The sequence below is a fragment of the Watersipora subatra genome, chromosome 3 (genome assembly GCF_963576615.1).
Source record: "Watersipora subatra chromosome 3, tzWatSuba1.1, whole genome shotgun sequence".
NCBI classification, from domain to species: domain Eukaryota; kingdom Metazoa; phylum Bryozoa; class Gymnolaemata; order Cheilostomatida; family Watersiporidae; genus Watersipora; species Watersipora subatra.
The window spans coordinates 60,787,566-60,806,706 of record NC_088710.1 but is presented as its reverse complement, the minus strand read 5'-3'; the positions used below and the strand labels follow the sequence as shown (position 1 = coordinate 60,806,706).

Below are 19,141 nucleotides of genomic sequence, written 5' to 3'. Positions count from 1 at the left end.
AATGATTTTGTACCAAAGAAAACTGTCGAGGACCGTCCAAAAACTGAACCAGTTTGGTTCACCAAAGAGAGTCGTAAACTAGTCACCAAACAAAGGCAACTATACAATCGTTTCCGTTGCAGTGGTGACCCATTTGACCAAAAACAATACACTAAAGCACGCGAAGATACTAAAGCAGCAATCAGAAAGATAAAAAGAGATTACGTCACAAACCGAATCTGTAAACCACTATCAGAAGGCAACTGCAAACCGTTCTATAGACACCTAAAAGGAATAAAAAACACAAAGAATCAAATTATGTTAAGAGATGAAAGTAACTTTCAAACAGATGACCCATGTAAGTGTGCGATAATGCTTAACACATACATCCACAGTCAATTCAATAAAAACCACTCGCTCGCAGAAAACTGTACTGTCAACGCATTCACACCACCAAAAATAGATATCTGTGGAATAATCAAGCTTGTCAAGGACTTGAAGGGGGGTAAATCACCTGGTCGAGACGGAATACGTAAAGAAGACTTGATGATTGACATAGAACAAACATCAGACTGTCTTGCTACCATATTTAATAAATCTCTCGAACTAGGAATACTCCCAGAAGAGTGGAAAATTGCCAATGTAACACCAATCCATAAATCAGGTACAACTGAAACAGTTAGCAACTACAGACCAATATCGCTTACCAGTATCCCATGCAAAATCCTTGAACACATAGTGCTGAGAAACTTACTAGCCAAGGTAGGCAAGATTCTTCACAATCGACAACATGGGTTCCGGCAAGGACTGTCATGCGAGACACAACTGTGTGCAACCCTTAATGACATTCTCACCTCTGTTGATCAACAAAAAAGCGTCCACGCAGCAGTCCTTGACTTTGCAAAAGCCTTTGATCGGGTACCGCATGCACTCTTAATGGAAAAACTGTCAAAAACAGATATAGATGACTACATAATAAGTTGGATACATAACTTTCTACTTCATAGATCTCAGTGCGTAGTACTTGATGGCAAAGAGTCCAACTTCCTTCCAGTAACGTCGGGAGTACCACAGGGGTCAGTACTTGGCCCAGTGTTGTTTCTGCTCTTCATTAACGACCTTCCTGAGTGTGTAACTTGCTCAGTTTCACTTTTTGCAGATGACACACTGCTCTACCAAGAAATATTAACTACCGGAGATATCGATAACTTCCAACAAAACCTAGATGCACTTGGAAGATGGGCTACCAGATGGGGAATGGAATTCAATGTCAACAAGAGCAAGATTCTCATATTCAACAACACAAATAACGAACCCACACCAACATATACGCTGAACAAAATAGCTTTAGAACAAGTATCCAACTCCCGTTACCTAGGAGTAACACTGCAAGATGACCTAAGGTTTAACAAACATATAGAGACAAAAATTACCGCTGCTAAAAAGCAGCTTGGTATGGTCAAACGTGCTCTCTTCCGGGCTCCGCAAAAGGCCAAACTCTTAGCTTATAGATCATTATGTCTACCCCATCTAGAATATGCAGCTGCAGCTTGGGACCCTAGCAATAAAGGTGAGATCAAAGACTTAGAGCTTGTACAGAACCAAGCTATCAGGTTTATTGCAAACCTGAAAGGTACAAGAGGCATAAGCGAGGCTATGGACAAGCTAGGAGTGATCCCACTACAACAAAGAAGACAACAACAAAGAATGAGGCTACTTATGAGAGTACTAAGCAAAGAAGATATACATCCTGCACTCACAGAATCTTATGACAAGCTCATTACCATACCAACAAACTTTATACAAACTAGATCTCAAAGACACGGAGTTCCAATCACTCTACAAACAAACAGGTCACTCTTCCACAATAGCTTTTTACCAAAGACAATACGAGACCTTAAATTGCAGACCTCTATGTAACATTAATTCATAGATTCTAATTATGAAACCAATTACTGGAACATTGTTTTACAAAGAAAAAATCCATTTGGGTCTAATTGAGGCACGCCCCTTACATCCCTAGGTGGTTTAGCGTGAAGAATCCTACGAGGTAATACGAGGTAATACTAACCTTTGCCCCTCATTCTATAGGTTTAATTTTATTTTTATGATTTTTTGTTCTTTAGGAAACAATTCTGCCGTACTGACATTAAGTAGAAAGGTTCTGTTGTTTTGTCTTTAGACACCGAGTTGACATAAGAGGAGATTTGATTGTTTTTGTGTTCAAGCTCATTGCTAATCACAGTTGTAAGCAAGTCGCTGTTGTCCTCAGTATTTCCTTAGTAATGATCCAGCATTCAGAATTGCCCTTTAGTATTATGAATCAATGTCATTTATGTAATCGCAACTTTGATTATCAACGTAACTCTGTTCACGTATTTCTTTGTTTTCAAACTTGTCATGTCAATACAGCCCTTGAAATTTAGTAACCTATTTGCAATAAAACTGCTATATTTACAAGCTTTTCTGTGATATGTTTAAACATAAGTTTTATTAAACTGAAAATTTAATTGGCTAGGTATGTTTTATATTAAGACTAAATAACTAGCACACCCAATAGCGTTACCAAAAGTTCAATCCAGGCGATACTAGAAAACGTTTAGATATGTAAAAAAATTGATGCTTCATGAAGCTGTTGGAAAGACTTTTTACATAGCTCCTATTTCCAATGTTGCAATGATTCAAAGTAATATATGTTAGGGGAAATTAAAACCAAAAGTAAGTGCTGCAACCATCTGCAAATTTCGGCATGAAGTTGTGACATTTGTCTGAACCAACGATGAAGTGGCAATAGATTTAGCTAATGAATGGAAAGGCTGGTTCAAACGATATCGCCTTGTGACGACGTTTTTTTTTTCGGGGTTCATCGTGGATTATGGGAGTCATACAAACTGGTACACACTATATCGCCATATCTCGGCATTGATGCCACAATTATACTTCAGTGATCATCGATGATAACAATGTTCACACTATCTCAAACCTATCTGCGTTTGCATCAGCAAATTCTCCGTGACGTAGTGTCCTAATTTTTCTTTTTCAATTTTTGCGCAGAAAACTTTAACCGATGGCATCGACGAAGCAATGCGGATATATCAGGAAAGTATGCAGCTGTAAAACTTTCCCGATATTTCGCCAAGCATCGACGACCGCCTTTTTAATATGAACTATTTTGGTGATAGTAAATCGCAGTCGCGGATGGCGTGATTTATTTATTTCCATTTATGATATATATATATAGTTGCTACAAGACTAGTATTCAATTCAAGCACACGAAAACAAAGAGGTTTCTTCACGAAAATTTAAAAAGAAAAATTAGAACACTACATCACTGAGTATTTGCTGATACAAATGAGGATGGGTTTGTGTTAGAGTGAACATTGTTATCATCGATGATCACCAAAGTATTGTGGTATCAACGCCGAGGGAAAGCAATATGGTATGAACCAGCCTTACGCCCAATAGCTTAGTAACCCGTTGAAGTTAATAAATTAATAATGCTTAACAGCATTAATGAGCTATAGGAATAGCGCTAGTAGATTAATGTCCAATTATATTTTACCAAAGAAATGATGTTCATTGCACAACAAATTACATGAAAAGTGGATAGTGTTTTGGTGCGATATTGATAATCTTTGGCTTTTGTTGTGAATGCTATGGTCAAGTCATTCAACAGCAAAAAATTCATAACTTTTTCACTGAATGTATAATTTATAAAATAAAATTATTATTTTATTATAAAATTATTAAATTATAAAATACTTCGATAAGAATTGAGATGTAATAATAATAATGAAAATAAGAATAATAATAATATGTAATAAAAAATAAGATGTCAGTTAAACAAACTCCAAGTGCAACATAGTGAGTTGTTTAGTTTATTTATTGATGTTAAAATAAAAGATAATTGTATTCCAGTTGGCTTTACACCTATTAATAAAAAAGTTATTGTGATATAGTTACAATCTATTCATTGAACTGGTTCCTAATTTTGAAAAAAAGCATTCATTGAATAGGTCACAAATTTTCTAAACAAGAGCTGACAGCCTAAGGTGTGTCAGACCAGAAATACAAATCATTGCAGAAAAACTCATACAGCATGTGATAGTCGTTGTTCACTAGAATGTGATCTCCAGATAATAAAACAGCTGTGCAAAGTTTATGCATGATAGAACACATTCTTTGAATAAATTATACAGCAAGAATCTAAAATAATAAAAGATTTTTAAGAATTTCTCATTGCAAAGAGCAGCTTTGCATTTTAGGTGGATGCTAATGACTCCATGAGTTAATGTTATTGCCTATTGAACACATTCAGTTAAACAATTAAAATCTGCAGAGAATGCAGTGCATTAAAAGTTTAAAAATGCAGATATTAGCTGAAATTTGGCTGGCAATGTTACATATCAATTTACAGGGTCTATCAATTCACAGGCAAACATAAACTATCCCTCCTTTAAGTTTTTTTGGCACAGACTGTAAGTTAGTTTTGTAATATTGACTGCATTGGCCATAAAAAGAGTCCACAAAACGTTTCATATTTTCTCTTTGCATTGTTGTTGTTCCCAGAATCCTCAAGATGGGTTGCTTTTGTTGGTACAGAAATTTGATGACTGAACTTAACCAGCAAATCAACTTAATTAGTCAATGAAATCTAAAAATTGTATTTGGTTTTCATGACATTTATTGGTGGATGAATTGGTTTTTTTCTCATTATTAGATGAGAAATAGCCCACTCATACATTCTCATTTTCTCAGCAGTTTTTTTGTGTGTCTTTAATGACATGCTGATCATGGCAATGTACCATGGTGATGTATTATGATAATATTGGTGTGACAATAAGCATGCATGTATGCTACAAATTCTTCCAACTCTGATGGTGCGTTTGGTACTGTACCTGCATCCTTTTGACATATGATTTTGATATTATCCATATGTATTTGTATACTTGGCTAGCAATCTTTATCATCTGTATAGAGAGTAGTTTCAAAGGACTTTAATACTTATTTGTAACTGATTAAGAGCAATTACTAATCTTTAGTTTATATAGCAGTAGATCATATCTGAAACTCTTGGTAACACCTTGAATTCTCTGCCCTTGCAGTTTATAGCTGGCTGAGGGCAGTATGATGGTAATAGCAGAATTCCACTGATTATTGTATTATTGCACTGCCTTCGGAAGAGTGATTGTAGGAATGTTTACATATCGTATACGAGCCTTCAAGTCTCTCTACTCTGAGCTCATGGTAAGTTTTTAAAGCTTTCCATACGGTTATCAGTCTTGCAATGTATGATGGATATTGACTTTATTACAGTCAAATCTTAAAGTTAATTCTTTCTAATATTTGTTTGTCAAAACTGTCACTTATTGGAACAAATGTTTTAGCTAGAATAGGCTGTCCTAGATCATTTCATTAGTTCTTCTCAACGCTCAAAAATCTTACAGTAAATACTTTAGATAGTTACATATAACATTAAAACTATTGCGTTATGTAAAACTGAAAAAATGGATGTTGAAAAACTAAGAATTTTAATAAATATTGTAGTAATCAATAAAAAGATGTTTTTGTGATTTGACCTTTGACCTTTACTTCAGAGACAGGTTGATTAAGGCATAGCCTTGGTGATTCAGTAGATAGATGGTGTTTAGGTATCACTAGAGATATAAAGCTATGTATCTTGGACGAGTATAACTGGAGTGGCTCAGAACCTGGTCACTTGACGGGGGAGTTTTCTGTTTTTGTCACATGTCTGGCACATGCCCAGTTGCATTTAATCATGTATCATGATTAATATTAGACATTTGCCACAATGCTATATTCTATCACAGCAATATTGCAATAACCCACTACTAATAATCCAATACTGTTAAGAAATATAAGATAGGATATTATGCAAAAATGTGCATAAATAGTTGCAGAATTTTGCATAAGATTATTGTACACAGAGAGGTATTTGGAAAATGTATAGAAAAATAGAGAAATGTATAAAAAAAATATAAATCTCAAAAAAATTGGTAAGATTTGGCATGAGATATTAAATATTAGACAAAAACAGAAAATTCCCCGTCACATGACCAGGTTCTGAGCCACTCCAGTTATACTCGTCCATGTATCTTAGCCTACATGAACTTTAAATTAACATGTTTTATTCTTGATTTTTAGTTGTTATTTGGAATTTTTTCTACATTTTATTTTTAATTACCACAGCCAGCCTCTCCCTCCCCATTTCCACTCATTTCAGGCTGCCTTTACTTAGCTCTATTTTCATGCCGTAAATACCAGATAGCTTGCGAGAATTCTTTAAAACACCCGATCCAAAAATTTTTGCGCATTTCTTTCATTCTTGTTTTAGTTACAAAAAATCATGGTCTTCTTGTTTCTCCTCTGCCACTCACCCTGGTTCTCTTCAGATCCATTGTTGTAAAACTAACATCTGGAAGTGGGAGGCGCTGTTCAATATTATTTGAACGGTGTAAAACCAAACTATCCAAATTACTGTTTTATATTTTTTGAGGAGTTTTGAACATTGTACATTAGAAGTGACTTTGTATGTCAGGACAAAAATTCAGTCAAATTGTACATGACATATCGAGAAAACTCATAGTTTGCGGCAAGCACAAGTTGAACTTTGACTGTACTTTATCACATTTTAGCATTATTTTATGATTGTCTACCTAAATACTGGAGAATGCTATATGATACAATGGTAACCACTGTTTTAATATTTAAAGCATTTGCAGGTTTTATCCACACAGAAAAGGGTTCTCTCTCAATATGTTACACCCATCACTAGTATTGTTACTGCAACTGACGACACGCATGCTAAGGGAGTCTTTCCAGAGTTCTCGCCTGCCAAAGGAGACAAAGTTGATAATTTGGTGAACACCACACTGGATACACCAAGAAGTACAACCCTTGCTGACCTAGTTAAATATTCCTCAGACCTACAGAGACTTATAGCCTTAGGTGTGTCCTTGCGGGACGTAGAATCAAAGGAGGGTGCTGCGGAGTTAGTAGCAAACATAAAATACTATCCACAAGTTGATGGTTAGTTTATAATTGTTGTCGTAGTTGCTATGGTGATGAACAGCTGTATTTCTTGCCTCTGTAGGTCTTGTTTGTATGCTCTGCACTCTTGAAATGGCTGACCGCAGTTTCTAATACCTTTCTGTTTTTGTACGATGAGTTTCGTCTAAAAGAATGTTTTTAAATTTTTGTTTACATTTGTCAAGTTTGTAACTTGTGCATGCACATAGGTCTATTAGGAGATGAACAGCAAGTTATGACTGCTCTCTAGGTTTGATCAAAATGTGTGTAACAATTAACAAATAAATATGAATCATGATTTAAACCGAGTTTTTTTTCGGGAAAAAATAGTAATGAGTAATTCACAATTTGATGTACAGTACATGGTTTGTGCATACCGCAGGTTGTTTGTCCTAGATGTTAACCACAACATTGTGTCATGCCTTGCGTTAGTGTGAAACCTGATTTGTTTGTTTTGGTAGTCGCTCTTGCATCGTGTTTTAGTTCACGCTGAGTCGTGCTCAGTCTGTAGCTTCAGCTTAGTTTATAAAGTTGACTTTTGTTTGGCTCAGAAATATAAGCACACAAACGATAGTGGCTGCTAATAAAAAATGTAATTTTTTCCTTTTCATAATTTTACAAAAATCAGTATTTTTTGACAAACAATCTTAGGGTGTGTGCGGGTGCGCGCTCGGGTGTGCGTGCATGTGTGTTGGGGAGGGGGGTGGATGGGTGGTGTGTAACAAATCTGTAAACGCTCCTCAGTCATGAGTTGGCAAGTTTGAAGGAAATAATTGACTGGACGTTTAGTACAATACTACTGGACGTTTAGTACAATACTACAAACGAACCTTCGAAGTTAGGACCTTTGAGTTTATTTAGTAAAGCTCAAAGTAGGTTTAATTGTGAGGTAGCAATTGTCTCTGGTATAGTTTTCCCTGCTACTCTGTTTAATAAATGACATAACGGCGTCAAACTCTTTACTGCAATCAGCTCTAGTGCAAGCATTGAGGAGAATTGTCCATCTTTGATTTCATTGATTAAAAAACTAAAAACCGGTTAGGCTGTAAAAAACTTGCAAATTGGTATTTATATTGCCCGTGATCAACTGCATCAATCGCACCAAGGAAGAATGTGCTTTAATATTTCATAATGCCTTTTTATGTGAAACTGCTAGTAGCTCGACTACTAACTTTCATGTAGTTTACACATAGTAATTTTATATGGCTGTTAAATGCTAGAGACTTAAGAATTTGTGAAATTAAAGCATGTAAGTCACTAATACTGAAAAGTGGTTCACCATCATTCTGATGTGCAGCGCAATACACAGACCATTTGCATGACGAAAATGAGTAAAAAATTAAATTTATCAATAAAATCATGAACATCCAGAAAATTCATTGAAGTCGAAAAAATCCTATTTTTTGGGGAAAAATTGTGATTTTTCTAACGCGACTTCGTTGAATTAAAGCCGCACACAACTCCCAACCTCAAATAACATTAATCTTTAGCATTTGTGTAACTTCCAAGCAGTCGGAGATGATCATGACCTGAAGATCTTGCATACAGTGGAATACTGTCAACTGAGTTTAAATATGAAATGCTATTTTTGTTGTAGAAGTTGTGACCTTATTGAGAGCTGTTGGTGTTGAGAGGATAGGGGATGTAATTAGTAGATGTCCATTCTTACTTGCCGAAGGAGCAGAGTCTCTCAGGCTAAAGCTCATGTATTTAAGCAGCAGAAGATTCTCTCGCACACAAATAACAAGGCTCGTAACCACCCAACCGTGCTGGCTCCTCGAGGGCTTAACCGAGGTTGATGCAAAGCTTGCTGCTGTAAAGCAAATCTTTCAGCTGTCTAGTAAGGTTATAGCTTTTTCTCCAATTTTAATGTCTCACATGAAAAGTTAGCGAATGTTTAGGTATACAGCAATACTGTATGGCGAGTGGATGCACTCGGAGTCGGCTCCTCATGATTATTAGTGAGTGAATCAAATGTTGTAGATGGCGAGTTACGTGATGTTGTATCAAGAAGTCCTAAAGTTGCTCTGTTGGACACATTACTTCTGCAGGTACTAGTTTCAGTTCCTAATTACTGGTCTGATTCTAGGTAAAGGTATTTGTTATTATTTGAACACAATTTTACATTGTTTTTGTACCTACACTAGTTCGGACTAAAATTATGATCTAACTACCTGAATGCCGGCGTTGTACGAGTAATAAAAAAATTTATGCGAAGATTTATTTTCAATCAACATATACAACATTTAAGATTAAAACTTTTAAATGAAGGCGTTCATTTTATTCTGTGTACTGTTTATGTCTGTGTAATTCATACTGTACCCTCTGCTGTGCCTTTGACAGGTTTAAAGCGATTGCAATAGTCTTGTTGGCCATGTGATTTTAACCATTTTTATCCTCATGGCACACATTTATTCTTCTGGTATAGCTTCAGACATTTATTTTTTTGGTATAGCTTCAGACATTTATTTTAGCTGCAGTGTTGAGCGTGAAGCCATAAAATATTAGCATGTATAATAAATATGTGCACAATTTATTCTGTGGTATAGCCGGTTGGACAGTATAGTGTATTGGATAAATGCCTGTCTGCAGAACTGTTCCTGGCAGAACTGGAGGATTGTTGTTCAAATCCAGTACGCAGCAGATTTCTCATTCTTAAAACTTGATCGTTTTAACTGGACAGACAGATGGACAAACATTGAGATTTATATATATAGATTGTTATTAGTTGGCTATTAACATATTATCATGTTATCTAATAAATTCAAGCTTTCATTTATTAATGTTATAGAGATTCAAAGTTATTCTCAATGCTGCTTATGATCTGGAGCCTCTGCAGATCAAAGCTTTGGTCATTGGATGTCCATCAGCTACGAGGATAGGTAAATGAATGTCTAATCTCCCTGCAATGCACAATTAAGCTAGTTAAACCAGTGGTATCGGTAGGCACTTTTGATCAGCATGATGCTTAATAAGCATGAGCTATAATTGCACCAGTTCTTTGCCTTAAGGTGCAAATGTTTGATTTCTGGCAAGAGATCATGGAGAGCATAAACATCTGTTTCTGTTTGCATTTGTAGCTTTCAGTAGATGGCCATTTTTTGCTCGTCACAGGCACTAGCAATGCCATGACATAATAAGTCCTTAAATACTTTAGGTTGCTGCTTAAAACTGAATGTGAATTTTTTCTGTTTTCTACATCCACCATTCACTCCACAATTCCCTGATGTCTGCTTTCGCGATTGCCCATAACCTTTTCTTTCTAAAATTTTGTTATCATTCGTGCTCTTTGAAAACGCACATTTATCACAGGTTAACTTTGTGATTTACCTATTAATTTCATCAAACCAATCATGACATCTGCTTGTCTTTCATAGCTGTCCATAAATTCTACTTTTCAGATTTGTTCGGTTTTAATTCTTTCAGCTTTATTTCCTTCAAGGGAACCAGTATCGCTTAGCAGTGAGAGGTCATGTTTTGAAATGTGGATGTCTGCTGGGTTAGGCATCAGACAGAAGGTGACATTGGAAAAGCATACTCTGTGATCAGTCCAGCTGTCATCTGACAGCCAAATGGTCTTTGGCATTGTAACATCTCGCCTGTTACGATGAAAGCTGTGCACGACTTTTCAATGTCAGTTTTTATTGACAGTTTGGGTTGTCGCAACAGTGACTGAATTGATTATCCTATTAATATCTGCTTGACCATAAATAAATTATTCTTCATGTACTCGCTATATCTGTATCAACTCAGTCAATAGGGACTACTACTACATATGTAGATAGTATAAAAACTCATGTTTTGTAGATAATCAGTATTTCCTGGTAGCTAGGGCTGACCAACTTGTGAAATGTTGAATTACGTCTTGTCAAAAAATATTGCTTTAGTCATTTGTTAATGGAAGTATTACAACATTAAATTTCAAGATATTGTCTGGCGAATGATTTCTTTTCCCGCTTTTGTTGAACTTCACATATGTTCCTGGTATTTCTTTGTTGGTAGGCATTTAGATATGGTGTTGTTTGGCGAAGCTAATCGTCTGTGCTTTTCATGGTACGACCTATCTATTTTCTGCAATGTAGTTTTGTTATAGGTGAGCGGAATTTGCGGCAAAGAATGGACTATCTTACTGAGACTATGCATCTAAGCAAGGAACAAATTCTTGCGTGGCCGAGTATACTAAGGTGCAGGCAGCGCATAGTGAAAGAGAGGCACTCCGTATTGTCACACCTGAACCTGCATGAGTATGACAGTAGCAAACCTGGCTATGTTTCACTACAGAGGCTTGTTAGTGGAACAGATGAAAACTTCTGCAAAGATGTTGCAAAAATACCATTAAACTTATATTATGACTATATTAAAACATTTTGATAGTTACACGGCATGCTTCTCGACTGTTACATCAGGACTAGAGCTGGAAAATATTGAAATGACAGGTTTTCATTTCTATAGCTCAACCATATTTTATTTATAAATAATGTACATGCCAAAGAGAGATATTTACAAAACACATGCTTGATTGTTGCTTGCTTTGACCTTATGGCTGTGTTCAAGTCAACCTACAAATAAAGATACACTAATAATTGCAGATGCCTGCAATAGATGCATGTAATCAAATGAACCAAAAGCCCTGAGACCCTGCAATATTGCTCCACTGTATTTCTATATACAGTAGTTTCTGTCCACCCTATTAGGCCTGCTATTTTATCTCAAGGCAAGTGAGGAGATGCAAGTTCTAAGATTTATAAATACTGTCACTAATCGAATTATTTAGCTAATGAACAAGGCAAAACTTCTCACAAAAACATTCATCTGTATTCCTACCGATTATGGTAGCCTGAGATCTGTAATAAATTTCACATCACTTGGGTGCGAGTGCATCTGCATTCAAGTCCTCAGCATAAACTCTGATAGCGAGTACAGCAACTCCAAATGTAGTTATACTCTTAACCCATGACCTGCAATATAGAATACCAATCCACTTGTAGTCAAACACTAGAACATCTTAAGGCGTCAACTTTTTTGCAGCTAAAGCAAATGCACTTTTGATTGTTTCATTGGTATCCTCCTTGATCTTTCTACATGGTCATATCCAACTAAGAACAATAACATCATGGAGAAATCATATCATGTGAGTTACTGTATGATTGGATGATAGCGGATATACATGTAAAACAACTAATAAAAAGCAGCAGATAAACTAGGTGGGTGGAGCCTGACTTATGGCCCTTATAGACCTTCACACGTGGTTATCATGGTGACAGACTGACTGGAGTTCCCAAAAATTTGGCATAGCCAGCCGCTCAAATTAGTGAACAACTACATTTTAGGTGCTTCATGTCCTAGCAGAAAGAACGCAGGCTGATCAAACATTTTAAGTATATTTTAAACATAATCTACCAAAAACAAAAGCATATTTTCGCACCATTTCATGGGGCGCAGTCTGAATTTTGTGGTAATTTCTGTATTTAACCAATATATAATGCACATTATTTTATATGATGCATTTTACAACATACTCAAAAAAATGACAAGGTCAAAACAGATAGCTTAGTCAACTTTGTTGAATAAAATATTTACTCTTTCTACACAAAACCCTCAGAGTTTTCGTTTTCGGTGTCCGAGTAAAATAGCTGAGCTATTTCACTGTACAAAATTTCAGGTTCGTTGTCGAAGTCAGAATCGCCAGCCGATTGCGGTTCAACATTGATGCCGGCTTTCTCAAAAGCTCTAACAATAGAGCCTGACTTTACCTTAGCCCTATGTTCACAATCCACTCCCATTGAGTGCTTCAACTTACCAGCCGCTGCCTCCCAGTTCAAACTGAGTCTCATAAGTATGTCGCTTTACCGACGCCATTTTATGGGTTTTTCAAGTATATAGCAATCAGCAGCACACCCCTGCTGTATATTTACCACGAGTTTTCATTTATCCAGCAGGGAATGGTCTGCGGAGCGGTGGCCATGGTGCACTTACCAAAAGCCCACAACAAATTTCAGAAATCAGTCCACAAACAGGGTGCACCGTCTTAAAAAATGCAGCCAATTTAACAAAAATTTTCAGGTTTTCAAGTGCGCCATTAGGTGTAAACAATACTTGGTTTATATTTGATTGCAGAGGTCGGCATGAAATATTTGTTGTACATCTAACCATGCGCCAGACAACACCATTTAGCCCATCAACGGTGGTGATAAAGGGGGTACAGCAAGGGCCCCTTACCATCTTGATTGATCTGTGTATAAAGACTTAGTAAAGTCGATTGTTGTTTGAAATGTACTCTTGGTTTTGGCAGGCATCATAACAAGTAGTAGCTTCTCCCACAACGGCTTCTAACAATCTACAGAGAGGAATATGGCTAGTGTATATGGAACATCTTTGCGTGTAAAATCAGTGAGAGGTCATTGAGAACACTGCACACAGAAAGTATTTCAGAACAACATGATCAAGTGTCTTGAGATATCAGTGTCTTATGACAAAATAAAATAAGATCTTAAAATAAGATTACAACGTTTACCCAAAAACCAGTCTTTGTAGTAAACTTTAGTACAACTAAAGAATAAAATAAATTGAAAATAAAATCCATAAGAACAAATAAAACTGACTGATACAAAAATAGAAATAAAACTGATTGAGCGTACAAATAACGACATGTTTAGTCGCCGTTGTTGCCTAAGTTCTCAAGTTCTACTAAAGTTTACCACAGAGACTGGTCGCTGGTTAAACATTCTTATCTTAATTTTTTTACATAGATGTTTGCGCGAAATCCGTTATGATTACCAATGGAGCGACCGACAACATCGCAACCAAGCCACATAGACGGAAGAGAACAACTCCCTATAAGTGCAGCTGATGCATCAGGTGCAGTACGTCTTGTGACAAGCTGTTGTGTTGCTCACCCGCTTGACGGGGAAACAACTCCGCAAAAACAACAGTTTGTCAAAACAGGCTAGTCCATATATGGAACTATGTTAATTAATAAATTGTTATATGACCATTCATTTGCCTTAGCGTGTAGACAACCTGATCAACTGCATTGACCTAGTTGATATTTGACGACATATAAGGTCATCTGCGATTACAAATTCATCATTCATTCTTCGAAACGTTAGTGAAGAAGTCACTATTTAAAACGTTGCTACAAAAATGGGCAGTCATTACACCAACAAAAACCTTGTTTCTACTCACATACAGTTAACAGTTGTACTTCATTCAGCAATTCATAATTAGAGCTGCCGCAAGATATGAGCATGCTGTTATAGAACTGTAATGATTTAAGGCAAAGTTGAAACATATTTACATTTTTTATATTTATATGTGTCAAGAACTACGGTTTATTCAACTAGCCACACAGCTACATTATTCCTAAATTATTTACTTTATTGTAGCTTTCTTTTGTCAAGCAAAAACAAAAGCAATGCAAGAACAAAGAAAAAGATTAGCCTTTAGTATAAGAATTGGTATAGCTTTTGAAACAAAGGACTGATAAGGCAAATAATCAGTAATAATTATTTACTAGTTTTATTACCGTTTTTGACTGATCCTAGAGCAAATGTACATTTTCATCATTCGGTACAAAAAGAGTTTTTAGAATTTTAGCATTGCATGACTGCAGAAAAATAATTATAGAAAATATAGGGATGCCATAAGTAGTGAGATAACTAAAAAATGTTTTTTGAGTATTTTTAACACCAGGCCAAGTAAGCGCTGGCCATGATATTCATGAGGTTTACAAGTTGTAGAAACATTTAGTTTTAGGAGCTAAAAGTTGGTCTTCACAGTGAATGGGTTACTCCTTGCTGGTTACTTGTCTATCATTAAACTGATTACCATAAAACCTCTAATTGAACGCCACCTCTAATTGAACACCACCTCTAATTGACTGCCACCCTGAGAGAAGGGTTGAAAAATAGACCGCCACTTCAATTGAACGCCGCCTCCATTTGACCGCCACTGTGACATTATTTGATCTTTACGAGATCATAATATCAACTGATCAGAAAAAAGTGTCCACAAAACCGTATTAATAATAAATCGTTTATATCAATAATAATTAATTCTCTTGTTGTCCAATTCCAAAGCTTTTCGTTTTTCCGTTAAAACTTTGAAAGCAGCACCATGAAAATAATCAATAACAGTCTCAGTAGTTCTCTGTTTAATGCAGTCTTTCTACTTCGAAGTAGCCTACATATATAAAAACAGCTTAAATTTACGATGGTAGATAAACTTTAATAGCAACACTATAGAAACAATTACTGTTTCTGGCTAATAGCGGTTCCTTGTTTAATGTGGTTTTGATACTTCGAAGTACATGTACTCATATAAAAACCGGTCTAACTTTACGATGGTGGATGGAACTTTGAAAACAACGCCTTAGAAACTACTAATTGTCTCGGGCTAATAGTAGTTCCTTGTTTAACATGGTCCTAATGCTTCGAAGGACATGCATATAAAAACCGGTTTGCAAGTTTTGAGCCAAAGGTTACACAAGCAAACTTTAATGAGTTGCAATGGTGCTAAATGCAGCGCGTGAAAGTTTTGCTCTGCCGAAAAAATTGCTTGGTTGCTAATATCGACTAGGTCAGCAGTGCAGAAGAGTTGAGGCCAGAAGATATTGTGGAAAGTATTGGACAGCTAGAAGATGTTTATTCCATCGAAAGCAACAATCAGAACGCAGCTATCCGACCAAAGATGGAAATATTTTTGTTCTAAAAACAATTTTTGTTTCTGCATGTAATATAAGTATGGTTCGTTTATGTCACTTGTTCATGAATATATATTTGTATCATTTGATAGATTATTATTGTATAGCTTATAAATATGCAGATTTATAGCATGTTATTTAATAACATCCTTGCAGCTATCTTACTACGGCTTACAATGGATTGATGCTTATAACTCCACTTCTATCGCACATAAAAAGCTGGTTTTAGCTGCAAACTGTAGCAAACATATCAAATAGTGCAATGAGCTTTTATTCAACAATGTTAAATATAGATATAAAATAAAAATGTCTTCAAATTTAAAATGAAAATTGAAAACGTCAACAAATTTCAAATAAGGACACAGGCTATAATATCATCGCAGGTCAATTGCAAGCAATAGATTTCAACTGGCAGAGATATTTCTCGGTTTCTCGATGAACATTTATTAAAAGATCTTTGAAAAGTTTAGAGGTAAGTTAGCAGATTTATCGCATCCAAAAGGTTTAATATCGCTCCACTAGAAAAAGATAGCAAAATATAGGCGACACTCGCTTCACCCATAATAGGGCTAAATTTATCTCCCGAAAATTCAAACGAGCCATTTGAAAAATACGCCGCCAGCCTCTATTTGAATGCCGCCTCCAATTGACTGCCACTATAGAAGGGTTGAAAAATAGAGCGCATGGCATTCAATTAGAGGTTTTACGGTAAATTAAAAAGAGTAGGTTTACATGAGGCACTTTGGAGATGCAACTTTAGTAGGCAGGTACTTAGAGAAATTAAAATCAAAATTGGTACACGATTAACATTTTATATGCAAAGCATACTTCATTTTCTTTTGGCAATGGCCTAACAATTTTGACTACCAATGAAACGCTTCGTCAATGTTTTGTGCTTATTTATTTAGCCACACATTATTATGTTGCAGACCATTTCTTGCATTTGTTATAGAGACTAAATGCAGGTGGCTGTAAAGGTGATTTGTAGTAGCATTCGCAATATTTTTATCAAGCAAGGTAATGCAAGAATATATATAGGCAAGCAGTACATTGCATGAGCTAAGCTATATAATGCAATTAATCTGTACTAAAGTCAAATACTGTAAACCAAAGTCAAGTTGGTTGCGTGAAAACAAACGCATTTTCTGTCTATGAAAACTTGTTAACAACATATACATACACACATTACTATATGATAGAGAAAATAAAAACTGAGCTAGCAGGTAATCTAAGTGACTAAATACTTGTCAACATAAATAATCAAGCTAACTTCAGTCTGCGTATCCTACATAGTAGCCTACTTACTACACTGGCCGAGTTTCGGTTTATAAAACCACATAGTTGTTACATTGAGCATTTTAGAGTAAATGGCATAAACTAACATGAAAAGGATTCATAAGTGCACAAACTTCAAAAGTTTTAAATTAATTGCATGGCACTCTTGATGTAGCTTAAATAAGGGAAACAGTCCCAACATCGACAAGTCTGAACCTAGACAAGTCCCAATCTCGACAGAGGTTGGTCCGAATCTAGACAAAGGTTGGTCCGAACATCGACAAAGGCTGATGCAGTTTTAAATAATTTAATCTTCAACAAATAATAAATGTCTTTTTGCAGTTCTATCCTCACTTCAAAAAATAAAAACCAAAGCTATTCACTCATACCTGCCAACTCTCACGCATTGGGCGTGAGACTCACGCAATCACCCCAAAGCAAAAATGAAAATGCGTGAGATTTTTGCCCCAATTTCCACAATTTTATATATACTATCATTGATATATCAATTGCCCCAAAACCAAATCTCACGCATTGCCCCGCTCTCGGGTTGGCAGGTCTGTATTCACTGAAGTTTAGTCTTCAAATAAAACATTTTGCTAGCATAACAGTCAACCATATTTATGATTGTTACTTGTTTTAGCATTCGTTCTATTGATAGGTTGGGCAAAATATTGTTAGGCCTACATAAGCTGGGGAGTGCTGCATCAAATGGATAACAATATATTTTGCGCAAATAAATCTTTTACATATAAATCGCTCATTTACTATGAAAATAGTAGATAATAAAATAGTAAAACTGCTGTCGAGATTGGACCAACCGTTGTCGATATACAAACTCGTCGAGTTTCAAACCAGTCGAGGTTCGGACTATAAACCCTTAAATAATTTACACTTGGTGGGTTTTATACTTATTATTTGTAACGAGCATTCGTAGCGACAAAACAGCATGCTCGCTCGAAAAACACATTAAAAGTTGAGCAAAATCCGACACGGCAACTTCCCAAGACACTAACTTTTGCGTAAAATATATAGGGACTCTAAAGCAGCATAGCTAAACCAATTCAGTGTTAGACTTTTTCACCGGATCCATGCGCGATGCGTAACCGGAAACAGAGTACTTGTGTGGAAGAACGAGAAAAAACTCTGAACAGATAACTCCGTTCTAGCAGACACAGTTTGCGGTCAGGTAAATTTGACTAGCTATCGACTATGCTTTAATAGTTACACACACAAATCTGGCCCTAACAACGACTCTCCTATTGTCATAATTACTGTAAAGTATAAGTCTTATTACGTTAGCTGGTCTGTGTTTTAAGGAAAGGTAACCTTAATAAGTAAATTTTAAGCACTTTGTCACAAAGGAGGTGACTGCATTTTTTGCCTTGTGAATTATTTTTCACTAAACCTAGTTGTCCAGCGTACAGTGAACTTAGATGTCACACAAGACGAAAGTTTATTTATCATAGCTCCAGACCAAGTGATTGGATTTGACTCTCTTGCTACTACATGTACTTACCATACCTGGTTATTGAAACCTTCGAAACACTCTGGTAGACTGTATGTTGCAGCTTGAGACCAATGATATACAGCCCCCAATGATATACAGAGGGGCTGTATATCATTGTTGAAACCAACCAATTTAAAAGATGTTCATGTAATTTTTAGACAGACTCCAGCAATAAATTGGATATAACCCACAACAGCTTTTTGTATATAAACATTAAGTGTAAAAGAACTGCCGGTTCCCTTCACCCTTCTATATTTTTAGTCATAGCTTAGACACTGCGCGTTTATTTTGTTCTCTCAGTCTCTTCTTTCAGTCTCTCGGCTTGCCCTCAGTAGCCTGAGCTTCTATCGATGGTCGGGCTTGTCTCGGTCCTTCACAGGCTTGGTCCTGAAAACGTAGCCAGAAAATTTATTATTACGTCCCTGGTCACTACGCTTTGCTGTTACACTCTCTCCTCCTCAGTGGATGCCTTGGGGCTGTCTACTCTGAGCTAGGAAGGGGAGACAGTTGTTTTCGGGCACCGTGTTGCAGCCTGGCCACCTCGGTCTCGGCAAACGCCCGGCCAGCTTCCTTCGGGCGCCGGGCCCTGATGTGCTGGCTTGTCTGTAGCGCTAGTTGTTGCTACT

At 36.3% G+C, this 19,141-nt stretch overlaps 1 protein-coding gene and 1 long non-coding RNA gene across 3 annotated transcripts; one reads left to right on the top strand and one right to left on the bottom strand.

Annotated features, from left to right (window-relative positions):
- Positions 1–4,865: 4,865 nt before the first annotated feature.
- On the top strand, positions 4,866–11,410 carry LOC137391266 (transcription termination factor 3, mitochondrial-like). Its single transcript, XM_068077682.1, has 6 exons — positions 4,866–5,226; positions 6,723–7,029; positions 8,627–8,869; positions 9,013–9,080; positions 9,821–9,911; positions 11,123–11,410. The coding sequence occupies exons 1-6, from the start codon at positions 5,176–5,178 to the stop codon at positions 11,398–11,400; spliced, it is 1,038 nt and encodes a 345-aa protein (XP_067933783.1). The 5' UTR covers positions 4,866–5,175; the 3' UTR covers positions 11,401–11,410.
- A 56-nt stretch (positions 11,411–11,466) lies between these two features.
- Positions 11,467–18,112, bottom strand: LOC137391267 (uncharacterized). 2 transcript variants are annotated; one of them, XR_010978108.1, is made up of 4 exons: positions 18,022–18,112; positions 13,249–13,366; positions 11,854–11,987; positions 11,467–11,588 (listed from the first exon to the last, which is right to left on the bottom strand). It is a non-coding gene; the product is annotated as an uncharacterized lncRNA (long non-coding RNA). The 2 variants fall into 2 exon arrangements; XR_010978109.1 differs by having other exon boundaries at positions 18,066–18,102.
- Between the last annotated feature and the right edge of the window lie 1,029 nt (positions 18,113–19,141).